Raw genomic sequence first — 27,109 nt, forward strand, 5'->3', positions numbered from 1 at the left:
TAACAGATAAGTGGTAACTTTGGTGAAGGGTAAGACAGTGCACAATACTGGGGAAGCCAGCACAACCTGTACAATGCAAGGTCACTGAAGCACCATAGTCACATCCAGACTCCTTGAGGGATCGAATTGCTGGGCTGTGGGCTGTGGGGACCGTGGTCTCGGGGAATGTCCAGCTCAATCGGCGTAACATAGTTTATAAAGAAAACGTTCAACGTTCTGCTTTGGTGAGTAGCGTCTGGGGTCTTAAAAGCCTGTGAGCGGCCGTCTAAAATCTCCACTGGTCTCGCCCCTTCGATACCAAGGGAGAATGAAGAAAACTAAAGATACAAGGGAAAGATTAGTCCAAAGGACTAATGGACCACATCTACCACGGCCTCCACCAGACCGAGTCCAGTATAAGTAGATATTGCCTGGCTTCCACCCCTGGCTGCCCTGAGAGGGATCACAATAGCGGGTCCCTGACAGAGCTGGAGAAAAATGTAGAATAAAGTTCTGAGTCACAAAATAAGACCAGACTTACTGGCCTGACAGAGACTGGAGAAACCCTGAGAGCATGGGTCCGGGACACCCTTTTAGCTCAGTAATGAAATCACTCCCTTGGTTTACCCTTCAGCTAAAGATTAGACAGGCCCGTAAAACAAAACGAGACTAAAGGGGCACACCAGCTCAGGGGCAAGGACCAAAAAGTAGGAGGGGTCAGGAAAACTGGTAATAGGGAACCCAAGGTCGAGAAGGGAGAGTGTTGACAATGTTGTAGGGTTGTTAACCAATGTCATAAAACAGTATGCGTACTAACTGTTTAATGAGAAACTAGTTTGTTCCGTAAGACCTTCATCTAAAGTATAGTAAAAAATAAACAATGAAAAAAATAAGAGCAAGTGCCGAGACTGCTTATGTACAAGCAAACTCTTCTTGAGATTTGGTTTCTTGGTTTGGAGGTTTAGGGTCAGGGTTTCATGGGTTGTCGCAGTTAATTGGTCTAATGCCGGGTTTAGTGCTTCTGTTTTACCTCCAAAGTTGTTCTTTTAAAAACACAATTCTGCGCTTGTTACTTCTCTGGGTGAATCCATCCGGTGGCTTTTATATTTTCACATCGTGAAGTCCATACTCCTTAGGATGGCATATAAGGCTCATCATGATCTGGCTTCTTCCTCCTTCTCTATGTCATACGTATGTCATACGTACTAGTCATGGTGAAATGGCATGCCACGATGATTCACTGCTCCGGATGCTTGCATTTGCCAGGCTAGGTGCTTGTCACATCCTCCTCTTACCTGACCTTACAGCAGCCTTTGTCCCCATTGTGTATTCCCTCCACTTCCTCCTTCCCCCACTCCTTCCTCTTCTGATTTCCATAACCTCATTCTTTCTAGATGTTACTCTTATCTCCCTGGTATTTCCGTCAGTGTCTTTTGCTGGCCACTTCTCCTCAACTCATCCTTTGGTGAGAGTGACACTGGAGAGGACTCATTTTGCCATTGCAAAAAATGATTAGATTTTAGGAACCCCCCAAAATGTTGATTCTCGCAGGTTCATCAAGTAACATTTGAATCGTCTACGCAGCTTACTAAATTAAATGGAATGACTGGATAGAAATTAGCGCACATTTCGATTTTTTATTTAGAATAAACATTTCATCTGGGGAAAGAAACCGGACTTGGTAGGGTATGCTCTCTGCAGTGTTTATTGTAGTTCAGGTCCCCACTTGAAAAAAATGTTTTGAGGAAACTAAAGTCACAATTGTTTTTAAGGGAAGAATTACTGAGGTGTCAAGATGCTACCTTCAGCTTCCCGGTGATGAAGGATGTGCCCAGTGTTTCTTGGCATTCCACCACTCGAAGAGCTGGCTCCTTGCGATTTCTTGGCCTTTCCCGATGTTCTATTTACAGGTCAAGTGATGTAGTCTATGATTGTCCCGAAGGGTTGCTGGAGGAGGCTGATTGATATGTTACATCAGTGCTGAAGAAATGCTATGTGAAAGCAATAATGACATTGCCAGAGTGGAATAGAAATTATCAGTATGGAGAAGAAAATTTAACTGTCAGTATATTTAGTTTTTAAAATGAAGTTAAATAATATTAACATTGTGTGTCATTGAGCATAAGCAAGATATTTTCATTTGCATCTTGTTTCTGACCTGTGTGTGGAACAGAAGAAACTGGGACCTGCCCCTTTAATAAAACCCCCTTTACCTGCCCTCTCCCAGTAGGAGTGGCTTAGGAACCTGTGGAGTGAGGTTGTGGAGTGAGGTGTAACCTCCAATTCTGTATTCTGCTTGGCAGCCTTGGAGAGCGTGACACTAGGAACCAGGAAGTCACAAACCGCCCTTTAAACTACACTGGAGCTTGTCTTTCAGAAGGAAAAAGCTTCTCAGAGCAAAACTGGGAGATCCAAGTGGTGATTTTACATAGTTGTCGTGAAATACTTGGAACTCTGCTGCTGATAGTCCAAGACTGCAGCATGCTTAGATGGAAAGCTTCCTGGGCCAGAAATTGATCTGCCGACTTGGGAGGCTTATCTGATTACCGCTTGGTTCATCTTTATTTGTTGAACTGCTCTGTAGGCTGAAAGGGGGAGACTCCTTTGTGTGCAGGTAGGTGGTCAGCTTTTGTTGAAAATGTACGTTGTTTTTTAAGGTTAGGCGGGCAGATTGGTTCTACTGCTGATTATTGAAAGGATTCTGAATATCAGCCTGGGCATATGTTTTAATGTTTGAATCTTCAGCAGGGCTGTAAATCACCATATTTTTGTGACTTCTGGACAACTTGTAGAAAAGCGGTCATTTTTAAACAAATAGTGAATCCAGAAGGTGGTGAATTAGATATCAGCCTATTGTATATTTAATTAATAGATCAAAAATATTCTCAAATTACACAGCTATTAACTTTGATAGTATTTGATAATGTATTTGAAACATATACTTATGTAATCAAATAAACATGCATTTTTGTTAGTATTTTATTTGTAGTATAAGTTTCATTTCTTCCACTCTTAGGAAGCTGAGTTCATTCATCATTGGTTTATCTACTTGTTTTAGTCTGCGTTTGAAATACTTTGATAACTATTATTTCAGGAAAGCTTTTATAAAAAGTTAATCTTCAAGTATATTGAAATATTGCTTGTTTCTCTTTATAAAGTTAGCTATCCTTTTATGACACTAAAAATGCTTCAAAGATCATGTCTTTGGAAGAATGGATTAATTAGTAGTATGGGCTAATTGTTATTGTGAAAAAAAGAGTTCACAAATGACTCTTCTGGGGTTGGGGGCAGAGAGAGATGTGTTGATACCTTTAGGACCAAAGGCAGTGATTCTTTAACTTTCTTTACCACTCATAATCCTTTTTATTCTTCTTCTGTGGACATTATGTTCCATGTAAGTGGTGCATGTTAAATAATAAAATATTAGAGCATTAATATTTATTAACCAAGAACCAAAAAACCAAACCCGTTGCCATCAAGTCGATTCTGACTCATAGCGATCCTATAGGACAGAGCAGAATTGCCCCACAGTGTTTCCAAGAAGCAGCTGGTAGATTTGAACTGAAGACCTTTTGGTTAGCAGCCGAACGCTTAACCACCATGCCACCAGGGCTACTTCCAATGAGAGTTTCTTATCAACTTGAGATAATCACTGTAGTTAATATCATTCAGCCCCACAGAAGCTTGACATTTTACTTAGCCTGAATAGCTTTAATATGGGTAACTATTTGGATATTTTTGACTTGTTGAAATATTGATAAGAGTACCTGAGTTTTCATCAACCACTCTTGTGGAATCCTCGTGGACTGGGCCCTGCATATTGGGAGCTAGATGTCAAAAGTACAGAAGTTTTGTCCTTAATCTCTCTGGTTTCCTGAAATATCATGAAGGTCGTCTAGGATAACCTAACAAAGATATCATAGCTACTAGACAAAGGGAAGAAACAAGGAGAAAGAGAAGAGGAGGTGGTATTTGTTGTAGGGAATATCAGGGAGGAATTCAAGGCATCTATGCATTTTGGCCCGATTAAATCTCTGTATATTATCTCTCCTATTTCCAAATTTGAAACTTTCACCCTACTCAGATGGATAAACGATTAACTGACTCCAAAACAGCTATTACTTAAGTTAATGTGTTTATTCTGTGTTTTTATGTTGGGTTTCCTCTCCTAAAACTTTCTCATATCTCCATTTCCTCCATTCATGTCCTTCCTTTAGCTTAGTTGAAGACCCTTCTCTGATGAGAAGCCCTATCTGATTACTCTCATCCAGTCACTTTTATATCATGTTGATTCTACCATATTTTAGTGAGTAACTAATCACACTATAATAGCTTGTCATATTTAACTTTACTTAAGAGTGTCTCATATCCCGACCACCACTGTAAAAACTCATGAAAAGGTTACATACAAAAAGAAACAATATTTGATGGTTACGAGGGAGGGAGGGGAGGGACAGGGACGGAAAAACACTTAATAGGCAATAGATAAGTGGTAACTTTGGTGAAGGGTAAGACAGTACGCCATACTGAGGAAGCCAGCACAGCCTGTACGAGGCAGGACCATGGTAGCTCCACAGACACATCCAAACTCCCCGAGGAACTGAATTGCTAGGCTGAGGGCTGTGGGGACCGTAGTCTCAGGGAATATCTAGCTCGATTGGCATACAGAGTTTATAAAGAAAATGTTCTACATTCTACTTTGGTGGGTAGTGCCTGGGGTCTTAAAAGCCTGTGAGCCGCCGTCTAGGATACTCCACTGGTTCCGGCCCTTTGGGAGCAAGGAAGAATGAAGAAAACTAAAGACATAAGGGAAAGATTAGTCCAAAGGACTAAAGGACCACATCTATCACGGCCTCCACCAGACTGAGTCCAGTACAACTAGATGGTGCCTGGCTACCACCCCTGACTGCTCTGACAGGGATCATAATAGAGGGTCGCAGACAGAGCTGGAGAAAAATGTAGAACAAAATTTAACTCAAAAAGAAAGACTAGACTCGCTGGCCTGACAAAGACTGGAGAAATCCTGAGAGTATGGCCCTCGGATACCCTTTGAGCTCAGTAATGAGGCCACTCCTCAGGTTCACCCTTCAACCAAAGATTGAACAGTCCCATGGAACAAAACAAGACTAAAGGAGTGTACCAGTCCTGGGGCAGGGACTGGAAAGTAGGAAGGAACAGGAAAGCTGGTAACAGGGAACCCAGGGCTGAGAAGGGAGAGTGTTGACATGTTGTGGGGTTGTTAACCAATGTCATACAACAATGTGTGTACTGTTTGATGAGAAACTAGTTCGTTCTATAAACCTTCATCTAAAGTTAAATTAAAAAAAACAAAACACAAAGAGTGGTAAGCAAGGAGCTTAACTTGTACATCATTTTATCCTCCTTAGCATCTAGTGCAGTGATACACATTTGATAGGTACTAAGTAAATGTTTGTTGAATGAATGAGAGGTAGTCTTGCCAACAATTGCTTCAAGTGTTATATTAATGTTATGTTGCTTAATCATGTGATTAACCATCTATAATGTTTCTAGAAGGAGCCCTGGAGGCACGTTGGTTAAGCTGTCTGCTGCTAATCGAAAGGTTGGCAGTTCGAACCCCCCAGCTGCTCCCCTGGAGAAAGGTGTGGCAGTCTGCTTCTGTATAGATTTCCAGCCACGGAAACCCCATGGGGCAGTTCTACTCTGCAACAGGATCTCTGTGAGTCGGAATCAACTCGACGGCTATGGGTTTGGTTTATTTTTATTTTTTGGTTTTAACGTTTCTAGAAATCAGACCATTGGTTATCATACTGTTACTGTTTTTGTTTAGCTACGTAATGCGTGAGTTTGTTGTATCTGATGATTTTAACACTGACCATACTACCTACACAGAAAGAACAATCTGAACTTTATTGTAAATAAAGCAAAGGGAACTTTCTGGAATCTAGTGTCTTGCATTTTTTATTTTAGGAAGATACAACTTAAAATAAAATTTACTGGTATATGTTGTTATTGTTAGGTGCCCTCGAGTTGGTTCCGACTCCTAGCGGCCCTATGCAGAACAGAACGAAACACTGCCTGGTCCTGAGCCATCCTTACAATCGTTGTTATGCTTGAGCTCATTGTTGCAGCCACTGTGTCAGTCCACCTCGTTGACGGTCTTCCTCTTTCCCACTGACCCTGTACTCTACCAAGCATGATGTCCTTCTCCAGGGACTGATCGCTCCTGACAACATGTCCAAAGTGTGTAAGATGCAGTCTCACCATCCTTGCCTCTAAGGAGCATTGTGGCTGCACTTCTTCCAAGACAGATTTGTTCCTTCTTTTGGCAGTCCATGGTATATTCGGTATTTTTTGCCAACACCACAATTCAAAGACATCAATTCTTCTTCTGTCTTCCTTATTCGTTGTCCAGCTTCCACATGCATATGATGCAATTGGAAATATCGTGGCTTGGGTCAAGCACGCCTTCGTCTTCAAGGTGATACCTTTGCTGTTCAACACTTTAAAGAGGTCCTTTGCAGCAGATTTACCCACTGCAATGCATCTTTTGATTTCTTGGCTGCTGCTTCCATGGCTGTTGATTGTGGATCCAAGTAAAATGAAATCCTTGACAACTTCTGTCTTTTCTCCGTTTATCGTGATATTGCTCATTGGTTCCGTTGTGAGGATTTTTTGTTTTCTTTATGTTGAGGTGCAATCCATTCTGAAGGCTATGGGCTTTGATCTTCATTAGTAAGTGCTTCAAGTCCTCTTCACTTTCAGCAAGAAAGGTTGTGTCATCCGCATAATGCAGGTTGTTAATGAGTCTTCCTCCAATCCTGATGCCCCGTTCTTCTTCATATAGTCCAGCTTCTCGGATTATTTGCTCAGCATACAGATTGAATAGGTATGGTGAAAGGATACAACCCTGATGCACACCTTTCCTGACTTTAAACCAATCAGTATCCCCTTGTTCTATCCAAACAACTGCCTCTTGATCTATGTAAAGGTTTCTCATGAGCACAATTACGTGTTCTGGAATTCCCGCTCTTTGCAGTGTTATCCATAATTTGTTATGATCCACAGAGTCGAATGCCTTTGCATAGTCAATAAAACACAGGTAAACATCCTTCAGGTATTCTCTGCTTTCAGCCAGGATCCATCTGACATCAGCAATGATATCCCTGGTTCCACGTCCTCTTCTGAAACCAGCCTGAATTTCTGGCAGTTGCCTGTTGATATACTGCTGCAGCTGTTTTTGAATGATCTTCAGCAAAATACTGTTTGCGTGTGATATTAATGATATTGTTCTATAATTTCCACATTCAGTTGGGTCTCCTTTCTTGGGAATAGGCATAAATATGGATCTCTTCCATCCAGGAAGCTACCTTCCATATTTCTTGGCATAGATGAGTAAGCACCTCCAGTGCTGCATCTGTTTGTTGAAACATCTCAGTTGACATTCCATCAATTCCTGGAGCCTTGTTTTTCGCCAGTGCCTTCAGAGCAGCTTGGACTTCTTCCTTCAGTACCATTGGTTCCTGATCATATGCCACCTCTTGAAATGACTGAACATTGACTAATTCTTTTTGGTATAATGACTCTGTGTGTCCCTTCCATCTTCTTTTGATGCTTCCTGTGTCGTTTAATGTTTTCCCCGTAGAATCATTCACTATTGCAACTTGAGGCTTGAGTTTTTTTCTGTAGTTCTTTCAGTTTGGGAAATGCCGAGTGTTTTCTTCACTTTTGATTTCCCATCTCCAGCTCTTTGCACATGTCATTATAATACTTTTCTTTGTCTTCTCCAGCCACCCTTTGAAATCTTCAGTTCTTTTACTTCTTCAATTCTTCCTTTTGCTTTATCTGTTCGACATTCGAAAGCAAGTTTCAGAGTCTCCTCTGACATCCCTCTTGATCTTTTCTTTCTTTCTTGTCTTTTCAATGACCTCTTGCTTTCTTCATGTGTGATGTCCTTGATGTCATTCCACAACTCGTCTGGTCTTTGGTCACTAGTGTTCAATGCATCAGATCTATTCCTGAGATGGTCTCAATTCAGGTGGGATATACACAAGGTCATATTTTGGCTCTCATAGACTTGCTCTGATTTTCTTCAGTTTCAGCTTGAAGTTGCATATGAGCAATTGATGGTCTGTTCCACAGTCGGCCCCTGGCCTTGTTCTGACTGATGATATTGAGCTTGTCCATTGTCTCTTTCCATGGATGTAGTCAATCTGATTTTTGTGTGTTTCATCTGGTGAGGTCCATGTGTATAGTTGCGGTTTATGTTGATGAAAGAAGGTACTTGAAATGAAGAAGTCGTTGGTCTTGCAAAATTCTATCATTCGATCTCTGGCATTGGTTCTGTCACCAACGCCATATTTTCCAACTGCTAATCCTTCTTCTTTGTTTCCAACTTTCCCATTCCATTCGCCAGTAATTATCAATGCATCTTGATTGCATATTCGATCAATTTCAGACTGCAGCAGCTGATAAAAATCTATTTCTTCATCTTTGGCCCTAGTAGTTGGTGTGTAAATTTGAATAATAGTCGTATTAACTGGTCTTCCTTGTAGGCGTGTGGATATTATCCTATCACTGACAGCATTGTTCTTCAGGATACATCTTGAAATGTTCTTTTTGACGAGGAATCCAACACCATTCCTCTTCAAGTTGTCATTCACAGCATAGTAGACTATATGATTGTCCAATTCAAAATGGCTAATACCAGTCTATTTCAGCTCACTAATGCCTAGGATATCGATGTTTATGCGTTCCATTTCATTTTTGGTGATTTCCAATTTTCCTAGATGCATACTTTGTACATTCCAGGTTCTGGTTATTAAAGGATTTTTGCAGCTGTTTCTTCTCATTTTGAGTCGTGCCACATCAGCAAATGAAGGTCCTGAAAGCTTTACTCCATCTACGTCATTAAGGTCGACTCTACTTTGAGGAGGCAGCTCTTCCCTAGTCATCTTTTGAGTGCCTTCCAACCTGGGGGGCTCATCTTCCAGCAATATATCAGACAATGTTGCACTGCTATTCATAGGTTTTCACTGGCTAATGCTTTTCAGAGGTAGACTGCCGGGTCCTTCTTCCTAGTCTGTCTTAGTCTGGAAGCTCAGCTGAAACCTGTCCTCCATGGGTGACCCTGCTGGTATCTGAATACCGGTGATATAGCTTCCAGTATCGCAGCAACATGCAAACCCCCACAGTACGACAAACTGACAGACACATGGGAGTTACTGGTATATAAGGTTTTAGAATTTATTAAAATCTTTGGATTGGGTAATGGAGTAAGAAGATGGATTCGGAGCTAACAGCGAGGATGCTAGATGGTGATTCTGTGGTCATGACAGACTGGTTGGATTATAGAATTTAAAATGCAGATTAGCAATTGCTAGAAACTTTGACAAAATGATTTTATTAAAAGAAATTTTAAACCATTTGATTGCTCATTCACACTAGTTATTGTATTACACACTTTATAAACATCATTTTATCTATTCCCCATAACCACTCTGTCAGGTAGGTTTCGTAATCCATTTTTTCAGATACAAAGAAGTGAGATCTAAAAAGGTTAAATGACCACCAAAGTCATACTGCCAGAAGCACCACAGCGGTCTTTCTGTCTTCAAAGCCTAGGTTTTGAATCACTGTGTTATACCGTTTTTCCTGTGCTCGGTGTAATTGTGCCATCATTCTAGAGCCTGACCAAGCGGGAATTCTGGCAGCTGGTCCAGCAGAACTATGGCCCGGAGCTAGGCTTAAATGCTGGAGAAATGGAAAAGCTGTCACTGTCAATTGAGGATAACGTGCGGCCGAGGTATGGTAAAGTGCTTTTAATCAACCCAGATTTGTTTTAGAAGCTACTAATTCAGAATTTCTTTTAATTCACCCTTGGGTGAAACTTGCCTCTTTGTTCCCTGCGGTGGAATGGGATGAAAGGTGGGAACAGGGAATATTTAATAAACAGGTAAGGAAACATAGGACAGATAAGGAGTCCTGGCTGCACAGTGGTTAAGAGCTCAGCTGCTAACTGAAATGTCGGCAGTTTGAACCCACCAGCCACTCCCTGGAAGCCCTACGGGGCAGTTCTGCTCTGTCCTGTAGGGTCGCTATGAGTCCGGTTGACTCAACGGCAATGGGTTAAGGAAATATTAACTATGTAGCTGTGTTACCTAGGATTTGATTGTTGTTAGTGGCTGACAAGTTGATTCCAACCCATGGTGACCCCAGGTGTGCAGTGTAAAACTGTACTCCATAGGGTTTTCAAGGCTGTGACCTTTTGGAAGCAGTTCACCAGGCCTTTCTTCAAAGGCGTATCTGGGTGAGTTTGAACCTCCAGCCTTTTGGTTAGGAGTACCACGTTTATAGCTTGGCTTTAGTAAAGCTTTTCTTAAGGATCTGGAGCTAGTGAAATCTCTGAGTTATAGATAATGGTAGAATGAAACGGATAGCAGGCATTTTCAGGGATTCACAGATAGCACAGCTTTTTCTCAAGGATCCCCTTGCATAGCGCTTGGCATGTGGTTGACACTCAATAAATATTGAATGCATGAATGAAAGGAGTTTATAGAACTGTGGGGCAGATAAGCCATGCATGTAAATAATTATGATTCAAGGTAGAAAGTAATAAAGGCCATCAAGGAAAAACAGATAATGTAAGAAAGAAATTAATGGTAGAGAGATTATTTTTGACCGACGGGGATTCATTTGGAAGAGTGGACATCTTTATCAACCTGTACAAGTAAAGGTGCCTTTTGACCAGTGGTACCTGAGGCCACATCAGTTAAAACAACTACAGGTTACACACAAAAATTCTACAGCAAACACCACGCTACCTGAAAGAAGCCAGCCGTTAAAGACCCCACACGGCATGATTCCATTAACATGAAGTGGAGTCCAGAATCTCTAAATCTGGAGAGACAGAAAGTAGATGAGTTGCCAGAGGCTGGGAGGCTGGAGAAATGGGGAGCGATGGCTAGTGGCTGTGGGGTTTCTCTTTGGGATATGAAAATGATCTGAAATTAGATAGTGGTGCTGGCTGCACAGCTCTGTAAACCACTGAATTGCACATTGTAAGTGGGGTAGATTTTACGGTGAGCTTTATGTCACTAAAAGTGTTAGAAAGTACTCCATAGCAAATACATCTTAAAACAGAAACCTTTGGCAAGTGTCAGCGCGTGCAACAAATTTTACTTACCTAGGTATCCTTCCAGTTATGCTGCTCCTGTTTGTCTCGTCTCTGTTCAGCATCAGTATTTTACAGTCTTTTTTTACATGGTTGCACATGTATCTTTTATAAGTTCTCTTTAAAGCGGAAAATTTCCATTGAGCCACTCCCCTTTTAAAGTTTACTAGCCTCTCTCAGGTACTGGACTTGGATAGAAAAGCAATGGTCTAATACAAAGAGCCTTGGATTGTGGTAAGAAGACCTGGATTCTAGTCTGGACTTTGTCACCAAGTGGCTGAGCAACCTCAGACAAATCTCTTAACCTTTCTGGTCCTCAGTTGACTCATCTATAAATGAGGCAGCTGAACTAAAAGATCTCCAAGCTGTCTGCTGATGTGAAAATCTGAGTCTTTTAAGAAGGAAAGAATAAATATTTTTGACCAGCTGCAGTATACATACTCTTAGGGCTAGCCTTTTAAGGTCATCAGCAAAGCTGCTGTTTTCTTCCTCTGGTGCTTGAGTGCTTTCTCAGAAAAGACATGGTAGGGGCCTCATGCCGCTTTCTACACTTCCTCCCCTTCTTCCAGTCTCTGAGAAAAGCGTATCTGTTTCAAAAGCCCATTTCCTCAGCTCTGCTGCATCTTCTTTCCCGACCCCTTCCTCCCTTTCCCCTTTCCTCCTTCCCTCTCTTGTTCTTTTCCCACACTTCACCTCCACCCTTAAAATCCTAAAGTGCAGCTACTCCACTGGTGGGGCTAGTCTCTGGGAGCCCTGCCATTCTGGCTGGCCCAGGAGTGACTTGATAGCAGTATGATTTGGGCAGAATAGAATAGGACTGAAAGGCTCTTTAGCTTCTCTATCCCTTCCTCAGAGTAATATGGCTTAAAATGTCAGACTGCTACTTTACTTCAGGGGCAGAGCTTTAAGTCTGTAAGAAGCAGTGGCTATATGGGAGTAATAGTGAGAGCAAGACTGAACCCTGGAGAAGGTTGTGTTTCTTTTACATTTAATAGACTTCCTTTTCATTCCCCGAGGGAGGAAAAGCAGCTCCCAGGACACTGTAGTCTTGGCCCTATGTTCACTTGAAAGCTGTTTCTTAAACCTTGTTCTTAGGGATGAGAAGAGTGAGAAAGGAGCTTGGACTGATTGACGGGCCCTGTGCTCCGACATCAGGAGCCTTCTGGAGGAATGTGCCATCTTAGTCAGGGCTGAGTCAGACAGGGAGCTCTCAGACTGCCTTCTGGTGCTGGCTGGTATCCACATCCACCCTGCTCCTTTCAAAGCCTGGTGGTTGTCTACACACTGAAATCTAAGCAAGCAGTAGTCATTCAGTTAGTTGTTATTGTGGCCACTTGTACTTGGTTAATTTTTTAATGGTTTCTGAAATTTGCAGAATCTCATATGAGCACATCTTATTTTCAGAACTGAAGTCCATTTGCATATGATTTAAGAAAACAGCCTTGGTGTAAGTAGAGGCTTGTCATATCACAGTGATGCGTTTGTTGTCAAAATGCTTTATAACGAGAAAGGTGCTCCATGAGAAGACCAAGTCATTTTTTGGTGTGGATGTGGCCTTGTTTATGTTTCTGTAATGATGTGTTTCTTTCAGAAGTCCAGGAAGGACCAGCTTAGGTGATCCTGGGGAGAGAGAGGAAAAGTTATCCAACTCAATCAGTTTTAGCCGTGAATCAGTGAGCCAGGTTTCAGAAAACGAGTCATTTAACGGAGAAACACCAAAAGAGGTTAGTATGTGATAGCCCTTTTAAAGTATATCTGACACCACCATGTGTTAATCATAATATAAGACCAAATAAAAATACAATGTACAAAATCTTTAAAAACTTAAGACATCAGGCTGTTACTTTATTTTTGAAGAGTTTTAGGTCTACAAGCAGCAGCAATTACACAGGAATAATATGTGGTTTTGTTCCGAGCTGAATAAGGTACAGACCTACTAGACAGTTCCCTGAGTATCAGTCTCTAAGGCAGATAAACATCCTAAAAAACAAAATGAGATGGAGAAATTCGTCTGCTTTGAGGAGTGGGATGAGAGCTCTGAGCAGCTTACTTCAGCAACAGTAAGCCCAAAAAAAACCTGTTGCCATCAAGTCAATTCCAACTCATAGTGACCCTCTAGGACAGAGTAGAACTGCCCCTCAGGGTTTCCAAGGAGCGCCTGGTGGATTTGAAATGCCAACCTTTTGGTTAGTGGCCGGACTCTTAACCACTATGCCACCAGGGTTTCTCAGTGGCAATACCAGAAACCCACTGCTGTCGAGTCGAGTTGACTCCAACTCATAGTGACCCTATAGGACAGAGTAGACCTGCCCCATAGAGTTTCCAAGCAGCGCCTGGTGGACTCAAACTGCCAACCTTTTGGTTAGCAGCCGTCACACTTTAACCACTATGTCACCAGGGTTTCCTCAGTGACAATAGGTGCTTCTCAATTGAACTGCCTCCTAAAGCAGGTGGGTCCCGTTAACTACTGGGCTTTTTGGTTACTTAGTTTATTACTCTATTTTTTTGAGTATCACTATAAGTGTGTAGATTTTTATTTCAGTGATTTTCATTCTCTTGGAGTCATTCTATTTGCTACCCAGTTTGCCCTTCTTTGCCAATGGAAACTCCTTCAGTTTTTCTCCTTTGTCCTTTGACATGACCAGTAATCCCCGATGGCTTCCTTTCTTTCTGGTGCAACAATATGTCCCAGGCACATTTTGTACACTTCCTGCCCCAGACTTAGAACGGGCCACTTTCTCAATGAGCCATAGTTCGTCTGAGTGGAGAATGGTATTTAGAGACCACATTCTCAGTGCTAAGGGTGCTCCTACTCCAGAGCTTTTGTTCTGCTCTTTGGGATGCAAATTTGGGGCCTGAAGCTGAATTTCTTTGTTTACAGCAGGGCTTTGGAGCCAGACTGCTTATCTTTAAATCCTACCTCTGCCACTTAGTGACCTTAAATAAGTTAACTTAATTACATAACCTCCCTATACCTTCTTTTTCCCCCCTGTAAGATGAGGACAATAATACCTCATAGCGTTTCTGTAAACATTAAATGAATTAATATAGGTGAAAGTGCATAGAACAGTGCCTAGCACTCATTCAGTATTCAGTAACCATAAGCTATTATTATAATTGATGGTGAATCTGCGTGTGGCCAGCAGTGGTCCTCTTCTATTCTCCTCGTGCAGCTACTGGGATCTCTTCTGAGTAAATGTTGGGAAAACATTGAAATACAATATATTTATGTGAAAGGCGACCAAATTATCAGCTCGTCTCAGGCGACTGTCATCGTCTATGTCCATCTGATTCCGTCTTGTGGATTTCTCTAGAACCTGATCATCTAGAGACCCTTAGGGACTTGTTAGTGGTGAAGGATGGTGATTCTGGGTGCCGATCTCTTTGTACTCGCTAAGAAAACAAAAGCACTCGATTTGGGGGAAGTACCAAGACTGGGGGATGTCTTGCCATCTCTGTTCTTTTACCAAAGTCTGACTTTAAGGACTGAGGTCTCAGAACTACTAATCTCTACTTGAGTTTTTCTTACAGCCTCCCTGAAATGCTCTGTACCTGCTCTTGGCATAGTTGACTCAGTAAAGGGAAAGAATGTAGAGAAATGATTTAATGCTTTAAGACCAGCCATACATTCAGTGAGGTATAGATGTTTTCAGGTTGTGGAATACAAGCAATACAGAAGTCCAGTCCTCGTTTTCCTTTCCTCAGGAGCAGCCTGGTGAGATCTTAGATGTCAACACGTATCTTATGTCACTTACTTTGCTGCATTCTCACCTGCAGCAAGTATTAGAAATAACTTTTCCTCAAAATGTAAATAGTTTTTTTTTCAAGTTATAAAATTAATATTCTTTTTAAAAATTCTTTTAAAAAATTTAATATTCTTTTTAAAAATAGAAAAGTATAAGAAGAAAATTAAGATCACCCAGATGCCAACTACTCAACGACAGTGACTCTTAGTTTTCCTACAAATACCTATCTATCTTGTATCCCTTATCATGAGAAATATATCTTAATTAGCAACAGAGCTAATAAAGTATGAAGCTAAAGAGAAGTTTCCTCTGCTTTGCATCTGATAAAGTGAGCTGGATCTGCTAAATAAGTATGTTGGTTTGTAGTATGGAACTCCCAAGTAAATCAAGGCTTGAATTTTAGCAGTAACCTCTGCTCAAAGAATCAATCCTGTGGCTAAGATAGTACGTGCAATCCTTTAATAAACCATGTCCTGGGTCCCAGTTGTTGTTCTGCTCTCGGAGTGGCTGGTGGAAACCTGAATCCTCCCTGGAGCTGCTTCTGCTGTGGAGTGCTGTGGAGGATCTCGTGGGGCAGGAAGTGAGAGGATTTCCTTTGTGCTGTTTGCTCTGTTTCATCTGGTTATAACTCTCAGTCACACAGACAGTGCAAGAAAGTAGTTTTTGTACAGTTTATAGAGATTTTTCACACTGTCCTGTTAAGCCTCATTATAATCCTTTGTTACTTGAATACTAACATAGCAATGGCATTCATACTTTAATGCCTAACATTCAATTTATTGTTAAAATGACATGTCTCTATTTAAACCATTCCTAGAAGGTATAGATAGCATCATATATTGGATTATTTTAATGGCTAACTCCTTAATTCCTTAATAGTAAAGCCAGTGGTATTTACTACGAATAGCAAGAGTTTACTATGAAATTGATTTCTCTTATACTATCCTCTCTCCCCTACGGTGCTCTTATGTGACTTTTTCTATTTTCTTGTCCTTTCCTCTTCAGTTACTGGTCTTAAGAGATGGGTGAGCTCTTCCTTGAGGTGACGAGGCAGGAATTAGCTGGGAGACACCTCTCCCTGTCACACCCCAAAGAACTAATTGCTCCATTTTTTTCTTCTCTGCCCCTTTCCCCTTCTGTTTAGGTGATGCATCTAGCGCTAACTGCCTATGTTCTTTTTATTTGATTTCTTCATAAATCCCATCTTTATAATTGAATAAGAAGATGAGTTTAGAATGGTGTTTCCTATGTACCAATGTCTTAAGTACTGAAATTTAGCATCGATGGAAATGTGATGCAAACACATTACAAAATGCTGTAACTCTTTTTCAAAGTGTTCTTATTATTAAAGCTCTCGCTGTAAAATCAAAGTCTATAATCTGTTTTTTAATTTTTAAACTTTTTTTTCTTGCCTCTTAGGGGTTAGGAAAAGAGGGGTCCCAAAGCAAGAAATGGATCAAGATAAACCCTTCACTGACTTCAGAAAAGAAGTTACGTAGAGTGCCGTCAAAATCATTGGACTTAAATAAGAATGAGTATCTTTCCCTGGACAAAAGCAGCAGTTCAGATTCTTTTGATGAAGGTAAAGAATTTCTTGTAAACTTTAATAACTTTTCAGTTTCGTCTTTGAATGATTATCTCTTCATTAGGTGTGTACAGATGGAGAATTGTGTTAGGTATAGTCTCACCCTATCAAAAACCAAAAAAGTAAAGTTACAGAAAATAGGGGAAGAAGCTGCTAGCCTTCCCTCATCTCCCCTTCCTTCAGAAGCCTGGAATTTGATAATCTCTGTCAGGTCTAGCTTTTAAAATCCAAAGCGTATGGTGATGGAGATGGAACAAGAGGAATGGAAAAGCAAATACGCTAATAAAAACCTGCCTGCCCACTTCTATGTGCCGGGCATTTAAGACATATTAAGACATAAGCTCGTATTTCCTATGTGAGATGGCCCTTGAGTTCATCTAGGTGGTGGTGGTTGTGTGCTGTCAAGTTGATTCCAACTCATAGGGACCCTGTAGGTTACTCCTTCATTTTACTGAGAGGAAAAATGAGATCTAGATGGGTTAAACCTAAAATCATGCAGCTACTTAACTACAGGGCTAGGATTAGTGACCACGACACCCAGCTCTGTGTTCTTTTTCATTAACCCCAGAGTTTATTTAATTTCCCAGATTCTTTTTTTTTTTTCTCTTTTTTTTTGAAGGAAGCACCTTAGCAAAGACTGCTCCAGTTAAGCCTGTTTGTGTATAATTTATTAAAGCAAGGAGTAGTGGGGGAGCACGCCAAGATGACTGTTAATTTAAATTATGGGGAAGCTTCCTAAAGGGAGTAAAGAAGCTTCTCAAAAATTCTAGAAGTCTTCCAATCAGTAAATGGGGTTTTAAAGAAATGTAACTCACTGATGTTACTCAGAAGAATATTCAGCTCTGTGTGTGTGAAGACACAAGCTTTTGGCTTTGAAGCGGTTCTATTTTAGAATAACGGGGTGAGTTTTTGAAAGCAGGACCGTGGACATCATCATAGTACTTGTGAATTCCATTTGTTTTTACTGCAGTCAACTTCCATTTAATTTCAGTCCCTTTTGGAGGAGCATGCTATAGTTGAAATGGTTTAGAAAGACGAATGATAATAACATTCTATATTACATTAAAAGCAACTTTTTTGGTTTTAGAAGGCCAAAGGGATTTAGCTTAATTCCAACGTAATGAAAATATTTATCAGAATCATGACCCAGCAGCTCTTGGAATTTCAAAAGTATCATATTCTGGATGATATTTTTATCACATGTTCTGTATTGTAATCTACATAATCTATGTAAATATCGCGTCTTGAGTGGCCTCAGCAAATAGCACCCATTCTTAACCACCCAAGTTATAACCAAATTGGGAAAAAAACAAAGAGCAGGCCGGAGAGAGATGATGGTATCACCTCTAATGCTAAGTGTGGTGAAGCTGAAGCACATGGGTGTGTGTGAGAGACCCTGGGTTGTTGAATGAACCGTAGACTGAGACAGACTGACCCACAGCTGCAGGCAGTGCTTGACCGCCACCCCAGGCACAGGGGAGATTGTCCCTGGAGAAGCAAAAGGACAGAGATGTGCCAACCCTGCCCGTTGTGCTCGTCCATATTTACTAATCATCTCCCAGTGAGTGGCGTCAATAACGGGGTAGAGAGAGGCCGCAGTTACCCTAATTCAGCTCCCTTACCTTGGAAGGAATGAGGGGGAGGCATCTCCACTGGCATTACACATAACACACAGTGAACGGTAATACTGAGCATCTTAGTCATCTCGTGCTGCCATAACAGAAATACCACAATTGGACGGCTTTAACAAAGAGAGATTTATTTTCTCACAGTCCAGTAGGTTACAAATCCAAATTCAGGGCACCGGCTTCCAGGGGAAGGCCTTCTCTCTCTGCTGGCTCTGGAGGAAGGTCTTTGTCCTCAATCTTCCTCTGGTCTAGGAGCTTCTCAGGTGCAGGAACCGCGAGTCCAAAGGATGCGCTCTGCTCCTGGTGCTTTTATCTCTTGAGAGATAAAAGGTGGTGCAGGCCACACCCCAGGGAAACTCCCTTTACCTTAGATCAGGGAGGTGATCTGAGTAAGGGAGGTGTTACAATCCCACCCTAATCCTCTTAACATAAAATTACAATCACAAAATAGAGGACAACCACACAACACTGGGAATCATGGCCTGTCCAAGTTGATACACATTTTTGGGGGGACACAGTTCAATCCATGTCACTGGGTTAGTCAAAGTAAATCAGTTCCGAACCACTTTATGTAAATGTAAAAGTTTACTGTATTAACGTGAGTCTTCCCTAACTTAAGATTCAGTTTTTAAAACATATTTTAAAAACCTCCGAAGCACACGTGTTAGTTTGCTACACCGCTGTTAGGACTAAGAAAGAGATAAAAGATTAGTGTTTCTTGTGTTTCAGATTCAAGATATATGCTATAAACACTATAATTGTGTTACCTTCTTGTAATCACCAAAAAAGAAAAAATAGAGCGATGCAAAAGTAGAGAATATAATGAAAGTAAAAAGTAGTTGTTCAAAGGGAACTTGTATAGTAAGTATGTTCTCTCTACTTTTTCTAATTGAGTACCAGTAACCTGGGCCTTGCCATACTTACTAAGTGGGCGTTTTAAGGAATTTTGTTTTTTTGAAGTTGTAAGATTATGGACATTGAAGTGAGTGAAGTTGGAAGACACTGGGAAAGGGCAAGAGGAGTGACTGCTTTCAAATTTCAGGAAAGGTCATAACACCAAAATGTTCCTGGTACACCCTTACCCTGCTAGCGGCGCTGGGAGTATCGGTAAAGGGAGCACTGTAGTGGTTTGGACCTGTCCGGCACGACTGCATTTGCTAGTCCTGTTATTGCTTAGATTAGACCTTGGTTGGGGAACACCGAAGTCTCTTTACCTAAATGAAAATCCCTAAAAACGCACATAAAAATCCACTAGCTCCTAAAAGTCATAGAATGAGTCGAGAAGACAGGCATTGAGTTATTTTGAAGAGGTTGTTGGGAGGAAATTTTTTAAAAGGCCTGAGCCGCACAGGTAACTAGACTTGTCATTAGGGTTGTTACCGTTGTTGTTTCGGTATGCAAGCAGGGCGTGAATTAGTTAGACCCGGCCCGGATGAACTTACGACTTTGGGGAGGTCTGCCCTAGCACCCAGTGGCCAAATATGTTACCGATGCCAAGACAAGGAATTGTTGTCCTTGTTCTTTCTCATCTGCTTTTTTAAAAGAATGACACTTAAAAAGTAGTTTCATTTTTGATTTCTTATTAAACTAATGTTAATGATAAGTTACATAAAGCATAATGCTAAAACTCATATAAATCCTACAAGTACCTGGAAAGAAAGGATGATGGCGGTGTGGTTTCTGTGTTGTGTACACACCTGGAAAGAAAGGACGATGTCGGTGTGATTTCTGTGTTGTGTACACAGCTAGAAAGAAAGGACGATGGTGGTGCGGTTTCTGTGTTGTGTACACACCTGGAAAGAAAGGACGACGGTGGTGCGGTTTCTGTGTTGTGTGCACACCTGGAAAGAAAGGACGATGGTGGTGTGGCTTCTGTGTTGTGTGCACACCTGGAAAGAAAGGACGATGGTGGTGCGGTTTCTGTGTTGTCTACACACCTGGAAAGAAAGGACGACGGTGGTGCGGTTTCTGTGTTGTGTGCACACCTGGAAAGAAAGGACGACGGTGGTGCGGTTTCTGTGTGGTGTGCACACCTGGAAAGAAAGGACGACGGTGGTGCGGTTTCTGTGTTGTGTGCACACCTGGAAAGAAAGGACGATGGTGGTGCGGTTTCTGTGTGGTGTGCACACCTGGAAAGAAAGGACGACGGTGGTGCGGTTTCTGTGTGGTGTGCACACCTGGAAAGAAAGGACGACGGTGGTGCGGTTTCTGTGTGGTGTGCACACCTGGAAAGAAAGGACGACGGTGGTGCGGTTTCTGTGTTGTGTGCACACCTGGAAAGAAAGGACGATGGTGGTGCGGTTTCTGTGTTGTGTGCACACCTGGAAAGAAAGGACGATGGCGGTGCGGTTTCTGTGTTGTGTGCACACCTGGAAAGAAAGGACGATGGCGGTGTGGCTTCTGTGTTGTGTGCACACCTGGAAAGAAAGGACGATGGCGGTGTGGTTTCTGTGTTGTGTGCACACCTGGAAAGAAAGGACGATGGTTGTGTGGTTTCTGTGTTGTCTACACACCTGGAAAGAAAGGACGACGGTGGTGCGGTTTCTGTGTTGTGTGCACACCTGGAAAGAAAGGACGATGGTGGTGTGGCTTCTGTGTTGTGTGCACACCTGGAAAGAAAGGACGATGGTGGTGCGGTTTCTGTGTTGTCTACACACCTGGAAAGAAAGGACGACGGTGGTGCGGTTTCTGTGTTGTGTGCACACCTGGAAAGAAAGGACGATGGTGGTGTGGCTTCTGTGTTGTGTGCACACCTGGAAAGAAAGGACGATGGTGGTGCGGTTTCTGTGTTGTGTGCACACCTGGAAAGAAAGGACGATGGTGGTGTGGCTTCTGTGTTGTGTACACACCTGGAAAGAAAGGACGATGGTGGTGCGGTTTCTGTGTTGTGTGCACACCTGGAAAGAAAGGACGATGGTGGTGCGGTTTCTGTGTTGTGTGCACACCTGGAAAGAAAGGACGATGGTGGTGTGGCTTCTGTGTTGTGTGCACACCTGGAAAGAAAGGACGATGGTGGTGCGGTTTCTGTGTTGTCTACACACCTGGAAAGAAAGGACGACGGTGGTGCGGTTTCTGTGTTGTGTGCACACCTGGAAAGAAAGGACGATGGTGGTGTGGCTTCTGTGTTGTGTGCACACCTGGAAAGAAAGGACGATGGTGGTGCGGTTTCTGTGTTGTGTGCACACCTGGAAAGAAAGGACGATGGTGGTGTGGCTTCTGTGTTGTGTACACACCTGGAAAGAAAGGACGATGGTGGTGCGGTTTCTGTGTTGTGTGCACACCTGGAAAGAAAGGACGATGGCGGTGTGGCTTCTGTGTTGTGTGCACACCTGGAAAGAAAGGACGATGGTGGTGCGGTTTCTGTGTTGTGTGCACACCTGGAAAGAAAGGACGACGGTGGTGCGGTTTCTGTGTTGTGTGCACACCTGGAAAGAAAGGACGACGGTGGTGCGGTTTCTGTGTTGTGTGCACACCTGGAAAGAAAGGACGACGGTGGTGCGGTTTCTGTGTTGTCTACACACCTGGAAAGAAAGGACGATGGTGGTGCGGTTTCTGTGTGGTGTACACAGCTAGAAAGAAAGGACGACGGTGGTGCGGTTTCTGTGTTGTCTACACACCTGGAAAGAAAGGACGATGGTGGTGCGGTTTCTGTGTTGTGTGCACACCTGGAAAGGACGACGGTGGTGCGGTTTCTGTGTTGTGTGCACACCTGGAAAGAAAGGACGATGGTGGTGCGGTTTCTGTGTTGTGTGCACACCTGGAAAGAAAGGACGACGGTGGTGCGGTTTCTGTGTTGTGTGCACACCTGGAAAGAAAGGACGACGGTGGTGCGGTTTCTGTGTGGTGTACACAGCTAGAAAGAAAGGACGACGGTGGTGCGGTTTCTGTGTTGTGTACACACCTGGAAAGAAAGGACGATGCTGGTGCGGTTTCTGTGTTGTGTGCACACCTGGAAAGAAAGGACGATGGTGGTGCGGTTTCTGTGTTGTGTGCACACCTGGAAAGAAAGGACGATGGTGGTGCGGTTTCTGTGTTGTGTACACACCTGGAAAGAAAGGACGATGCTGGTGCGGTTTCTGTGTTGTGTGCACACCTGGAAAGAAAGGACGATGGTGGTGCGGTTTCTGTGTTGTGTACACACCTGGAAAGAAAGGACGACGGTGGTGCGGTTTCTGTGTTGTGTGCACACCTGGAAAGAAAGGACGACGGTGGTGCGGTTTCTGTGTTGTGTGCACACCTGGAAAGAAAGGACGATGGTGGTGCGGTTTCTGTGTTGTCTACACACCTGGAAAGAAAGGACGACGGTGGTGCGGTTTCTGTGTGGTGTGCACACCTGGAAAGAAAGGACGACGGTGGTGCGGTTTCTGTGTTGTCTACACACCTGGAAAGAAAGGACGATGGTGGTGCGGTTTCTGTGTTGTGTGCACACCTGGAAAGAAAGGACGACGGTGGTGCGGTTTCTGTGTTGTCTACACACCTGGAAAGAAAGGACGACGGTGGTGCGGTTTCTGTGTGGTGTACACAGCTAGAAAGAAAGGACGACGGTGGTGCGGTTTCTGTGTTGTCTACACACCTGGAAAGAAAGGACGATGGTGGTGCGGTTTCTGTGTGGTGTGCACACCTGGAAAGAAAGGACGACGGTGGTGCGGTTTCTGTGTTGTCTACACACCTGGAAAGAAAGGACGATGGTGGTGCGGTTTCTGTGTTGTGTGCACACCTGGAAAGAAAGGACGACGGTGGTGCGGTTTCTGTGTTGTCTACACACCTGGAAAGAAAGGACGACGGTGGTGCGGTTTCTGTGTGGTGTACACAGCTAGAAAGAAAGGACGACGGTGGTGCGGTTTCTGTGTTGTCTACACACCTGGAAAGAAAGGACGACGGTGGTGCGGTTTCTGTGTTGTCTACACACCTGGAAAGAAAGGACGATGGTGGTGCGGTTTCTGTGTTGTGTACACACCTGGAAAGAAAGGACGATGGTGGTGCGGTTTCTGTGTGGTGTACACAGCTAGAAAGAAAGGACGACGGTGGTGCGGTTTCTGTGTTGTGTACACACCTGGAAAGAAAGGACGATGCTGGTGCGGTTTCTGTGTTGTGTGCACACCTGGAAAGAAAGGACGACGGTGGTGCGGTTTCTGTGTTGTGTACACACCTGGAAAGAAAGGACGATGCTGGTGCGGTTTCTGTGTTGTGTGCACACCTGGAAAGAAAGGACGACGGTGGTGCGGTTTCTGTGTTGTCTACACACCTGGAAAGAAAGGACGACGGTGGTGCGGTTTCTGTGTTGTCTACACACCTGGAAAGAAAGGACGACGGTGGTGCGGTTTCTGTGTTGTGTGCACACCTGGAAAGAAAGGACGACGGTGGTGCGGTTTCTGTGTTGTCTACACACCTGGAAAGAAAGGACGATGGTGGTGCGGTTTCTGTGTTGTGTGCACACCTGGAAAGAAAGGACGATGGTTGTGCGGTTTCTGTGTGGTGTGCACACCTGGAAAGAAAGGACGACGGTGGTGCGGTTTCTGTGTTGTGTGCACACCTGGAAAGAAAGGACGACGGTGGTGTGGTTTCTGTGTTGTGTACACAGCTGGAAAGAAAGGACGATGGTTGTGTGGTTTCTGTGTTGTGTACACACCTGGAAAGAAAGGACGATGGTTGTGTGGTTTCTGTGTTGTGTACACAGCTGGAAAGAAAGGACGATGGTTGTGTGGTTTCTGTGTTGTGTACACACCTGGAAAGAAAGGACGACGGTGGTGTGGTTTCTGTGTTGTGTACACAGCTGGAAAGAAAGGACGATGGTGGTGCGGTTTCTGTGTTGTGTACACACCTGGAAAGAAAGGACGACGGTGGTGCGGTTTCTGTGTTGTGTACACACCTGGAAAGAAAGGACGACGGTGGTGCGGTTTCTGTGTGGTGTACACACCTGGAAAGACAGGACGACGGTGGTGCGGTTTCTGTGTTGTGTACACACCTGGAAAGAAAGGACGACGGTGGTGCGGTTTCTGTGTTGTGTACACACCTGGAAAGAAAGGACGACGGTGGTGCGGTTTCTGTGTTGTGTGCACACCTGGAAAGAAAGGACGATGGTTGTGTGGTTTCTGTGTTGTGTACACACCTGGAAAGAAAGGACGACGGTGGTGCGGTTTCTGTGTTGTGTGCACACCTGGAAAGAAAGGACGACGGTGGTGTGGTTTCTGTGTTGTGTACACAGCTGGAAAGAAAGGACGATGGTTGTGTGGTTTCTGTGTTGTGTACACACCTGGAAAGAAAGGACGATGGTTGTGTGGTTTCTGTGTTGTGTACACAGCTGGAAAGAAAGGACGATGGTTGTGTGGTTTCTGTGTTGTGTACACACCTGGAAAGAAAGGACGATGGTTATGTGGTTTCTGTGTTGTGTACACACCTGGAAAGAAAGGACGATGGTGGTGCGGTTTCTGTGTTGTGTGCACACCTGGAAAGAAAGGACGATGCTGGTGCGGTTTCTGTGTTGTCTACACACCTGGAAAGAAAGGACGATGGTGGTGCGGTTTCTGTGTGGTGTGCACACCTGGAAAGAAAGGACGACGGTGGTGCGGTTTCTGTGTTGTGTGCACACCTGGAAAGAAAGGACGATGCTGGTGCGGTTTCTGTGTTGTCTACACACCTGGAAAGAAAGGACGATGGTGGTGCGGTTTCTGTGTTGTCTACACACCTGGAAAGAAAGGACGATGGTGGTGCGGTTTCTGTGTTGTGTACACACCTGGAAAGAAAGGACGATGGTGGTGCGGTTTCTGTGTTGTCTACACACCTGGAAAGAAAGGACGATGGTGGTGCGGTTTCTGTGTTGTGTACACACCTGGAAAGAAAGGACGATGGTGGTGCGGTTTCTGTGTTGTCTACACACCTGGAAAGAAAGGACGACGGTGGTGCGGTTTCTGTGTTGTGTGCACACCTGGAAAGAAAGGACGATGGTGGTGCGGTTTCTGTGTTGTGTGCACACCTGGAAAGAAAGGACGATGGTGGTGCGGTTTCTGTGTTGTGTGCACACCTGGAAAGAAAGGACGATGGTGGTGCGGTTTCTGTGTTGTCTACACACCTGGAAAGAAAGGACGATGGTGGTGCGGTTTCTGTGTGGTGTACACAGCTAGAAAGAAAGGACGACGGTGGTGCGGTTTCTGTGTTGTCTACACACCTGGAAAGAAAGGACGATGGTGGTGCGGTTTCTGTGTGGTGTACACAGCTAGAAAGAAAGGACGACGGTGGTGCGGTTTCTGTGTTGTCTACACACCTGGAAAGAAAGGACGATGGTTGTGCGGTTTCTGTGTGGTGTACACAGCTAGAAAGAAAGGACGACGGTGGTGCGGTTTCTGTGTTGTCTACACACCTGGAAAGAAAGGACGACGGTGGTGCGGTTTCTGTGTTGTCTACACACCTGGAAAGAAAGGACGATGGTGGTGCGGTTTCTGTGTGGTGTGCACACCTGGAAAGAAAGGACGATGGTGGTGCGGTTTCTGTGTGGTGTGCACACCTGGAAAGAAAGGACGATGGTGGTGTGGTTTCTGTGTTGTGTACACAGCTAGAAAGAAAGGACGACGGTGGTGCGGTTTCTGTGTTGTCTACACACCTGGAAAGAAAGGACGATGGTGGTGCGGTTTCTGTGTTGTGTGCACACCTGGAAAGAAAGGACGACGGTGGTGCGGTTTCTGTGTTGTCTACACACCTGGAAAGAAAGGACGATGGTGGTGCGGTTTCTGTGTTGTGTACACACCTGGAAAGAAAGGACGACGGTGGTGCGGTTTCTGTGTGGTGTACACACCTGGAAAGAAAGGACGACGGTGGTGCGGTTTCTGTGTTGTGTGCACACCTGGAAAGAAAGGACGACGGTGGTGCGGTTTCTGTGTTGTGTGCACACCTGGAAAGAAAGGACGACGGTGGTGCGGTTTCTGTGTTGTGTGCACACCTGGAAAGAAAGGACGACGGTGGTGCGGTTTTTGTGTTGTGTGCACACCTGGAAAGAAAGGACGACGGTGGTGCGGTTTCTGTGTTGTCTACACACCTGGAAAGAAAGGATGATGGTGGTGCGGTTTCTGTGTGGTGTACACAGCTAGAAAGAAAGGACGACGGTGGTGCGGTTTCTGTGTTGTCTACACACCTGGAAAGAAAGGACGATGGTGGTGCGGTTTCTGTGTTGTCTACACACCTGGAAAGAAAGGACGACGGTGGTGCGGTTTCTGTGTGGTGTGCACACCTGGAAAGAAAGGACGACGGTGGTGCGGTTTCTGTGTTGTGTGCACACCTGGAAAGAAAGGACGACGGTGGTGCGGTTTCTGTGTTGTGTGCACACCTGGAAAGAAAGGACGATGGTGGTGCGGTTTCTGTGTTGTGTGCACACCTGGAAAGAAAGGACGACGGTGGTGCGGTTTCTGTGTGGTGTGCACACCTGGAAAGAAAGGACGATGGTGGTGCGGTTTCTGTGTTGTGTGCACACCTGGAAAGAAAGGACGACGGTGGTGCGGTTTCTGTGTTGTCTACACACCTGGAAAGAAAGGACGATGGTGGTGCGGTTTCTGTGTTGTGTGCACACCTGGAAAGGACGACGGTGGTGCGGTTTCTGTGTTGTCTACACACCTGGAAAGAAAGGACGACGGTGGTGCGGTTTCTGTGTTGTCTACACACCTGGAAAGAAAGGACGATGGTGGTGCGGTTTCTGTGTTGTCTACACACCTGGAAAGAAAGGACGATGGTGGTGCGGTTTCTGTGTTGTGTGCACACCTGGAAAGAAAGGACGACGGTGGTGCGGTTTCTGTGTGGTGTGCACACCTGGAAAGAAAGGACGACGGTGGTGCGGTTTCTGTGTTGTGTGCACACCTGGAAAGAAAGGACGACGGTGGTGCGGTTTCTGTGTTGTCTACACACCTGGAAAGAAAGGACGATGGTGGTGCGGTTTCTGTGTTGTGTGCACACCTGGAAAGAAAGGACGACGGTGGTGCGGTTTCTGTGTTGTCTACACACCTGGAAAGAAAGGACGACGGTGGTGCGGTTTCTG

At 44.0% G+C, this 27,109-nt stretch overlaps 1 protein-coding gene across 7 annotated transcripts in view; it reads left to right on the forward strand.

The window, feature by feature from the left end:
• GRAMD1C (GRAM domain containing 1C) overlaps positions 1–27,109 on the forward strand; it is a 118,596-nt gene that overhangs the window by 54,745 nt on the left and 36,742 nt on the right. For 6 of the 7 annotated variants that reach the window (XM_049876824.1, XM_049876851.1, XM_049876859.1 and 3 more), the window contains 3 exons: positions 9,645–9,763; positions 12,723–12,855; positions 16,297–16,459. In XM_049876824.1, the coding sequence (XP_049732781.1) occupies positions 9,645–9,763; positions 12,723–12,855; positions 16,297–16,459 (415 nt within the window). Of the gene's footprint in view, positions 1–2,051; positions 2,594–9,644; positions 9,764–12,722; positions 12,856–16,296; positions 16,460–27,109 lie in introns of those variants that run through there. The other variant, XM_049876878.1, reaches the window with a different exon arrangement.

This window comes from Elephas maximus, chromosome 1, assembly GCF_024166365.1.
Source record: "Elephas maximus indicus isolate mEleMax1 chromosome 1, mEleMax1 primary haplotype, whole genome shotgun sequence".
Lineage (NCBI taxonomy): Eukaryota > Metazoa > Chordata > Mammalia > Proboscidea > Elephantidae > Elephas > Elephas maximus.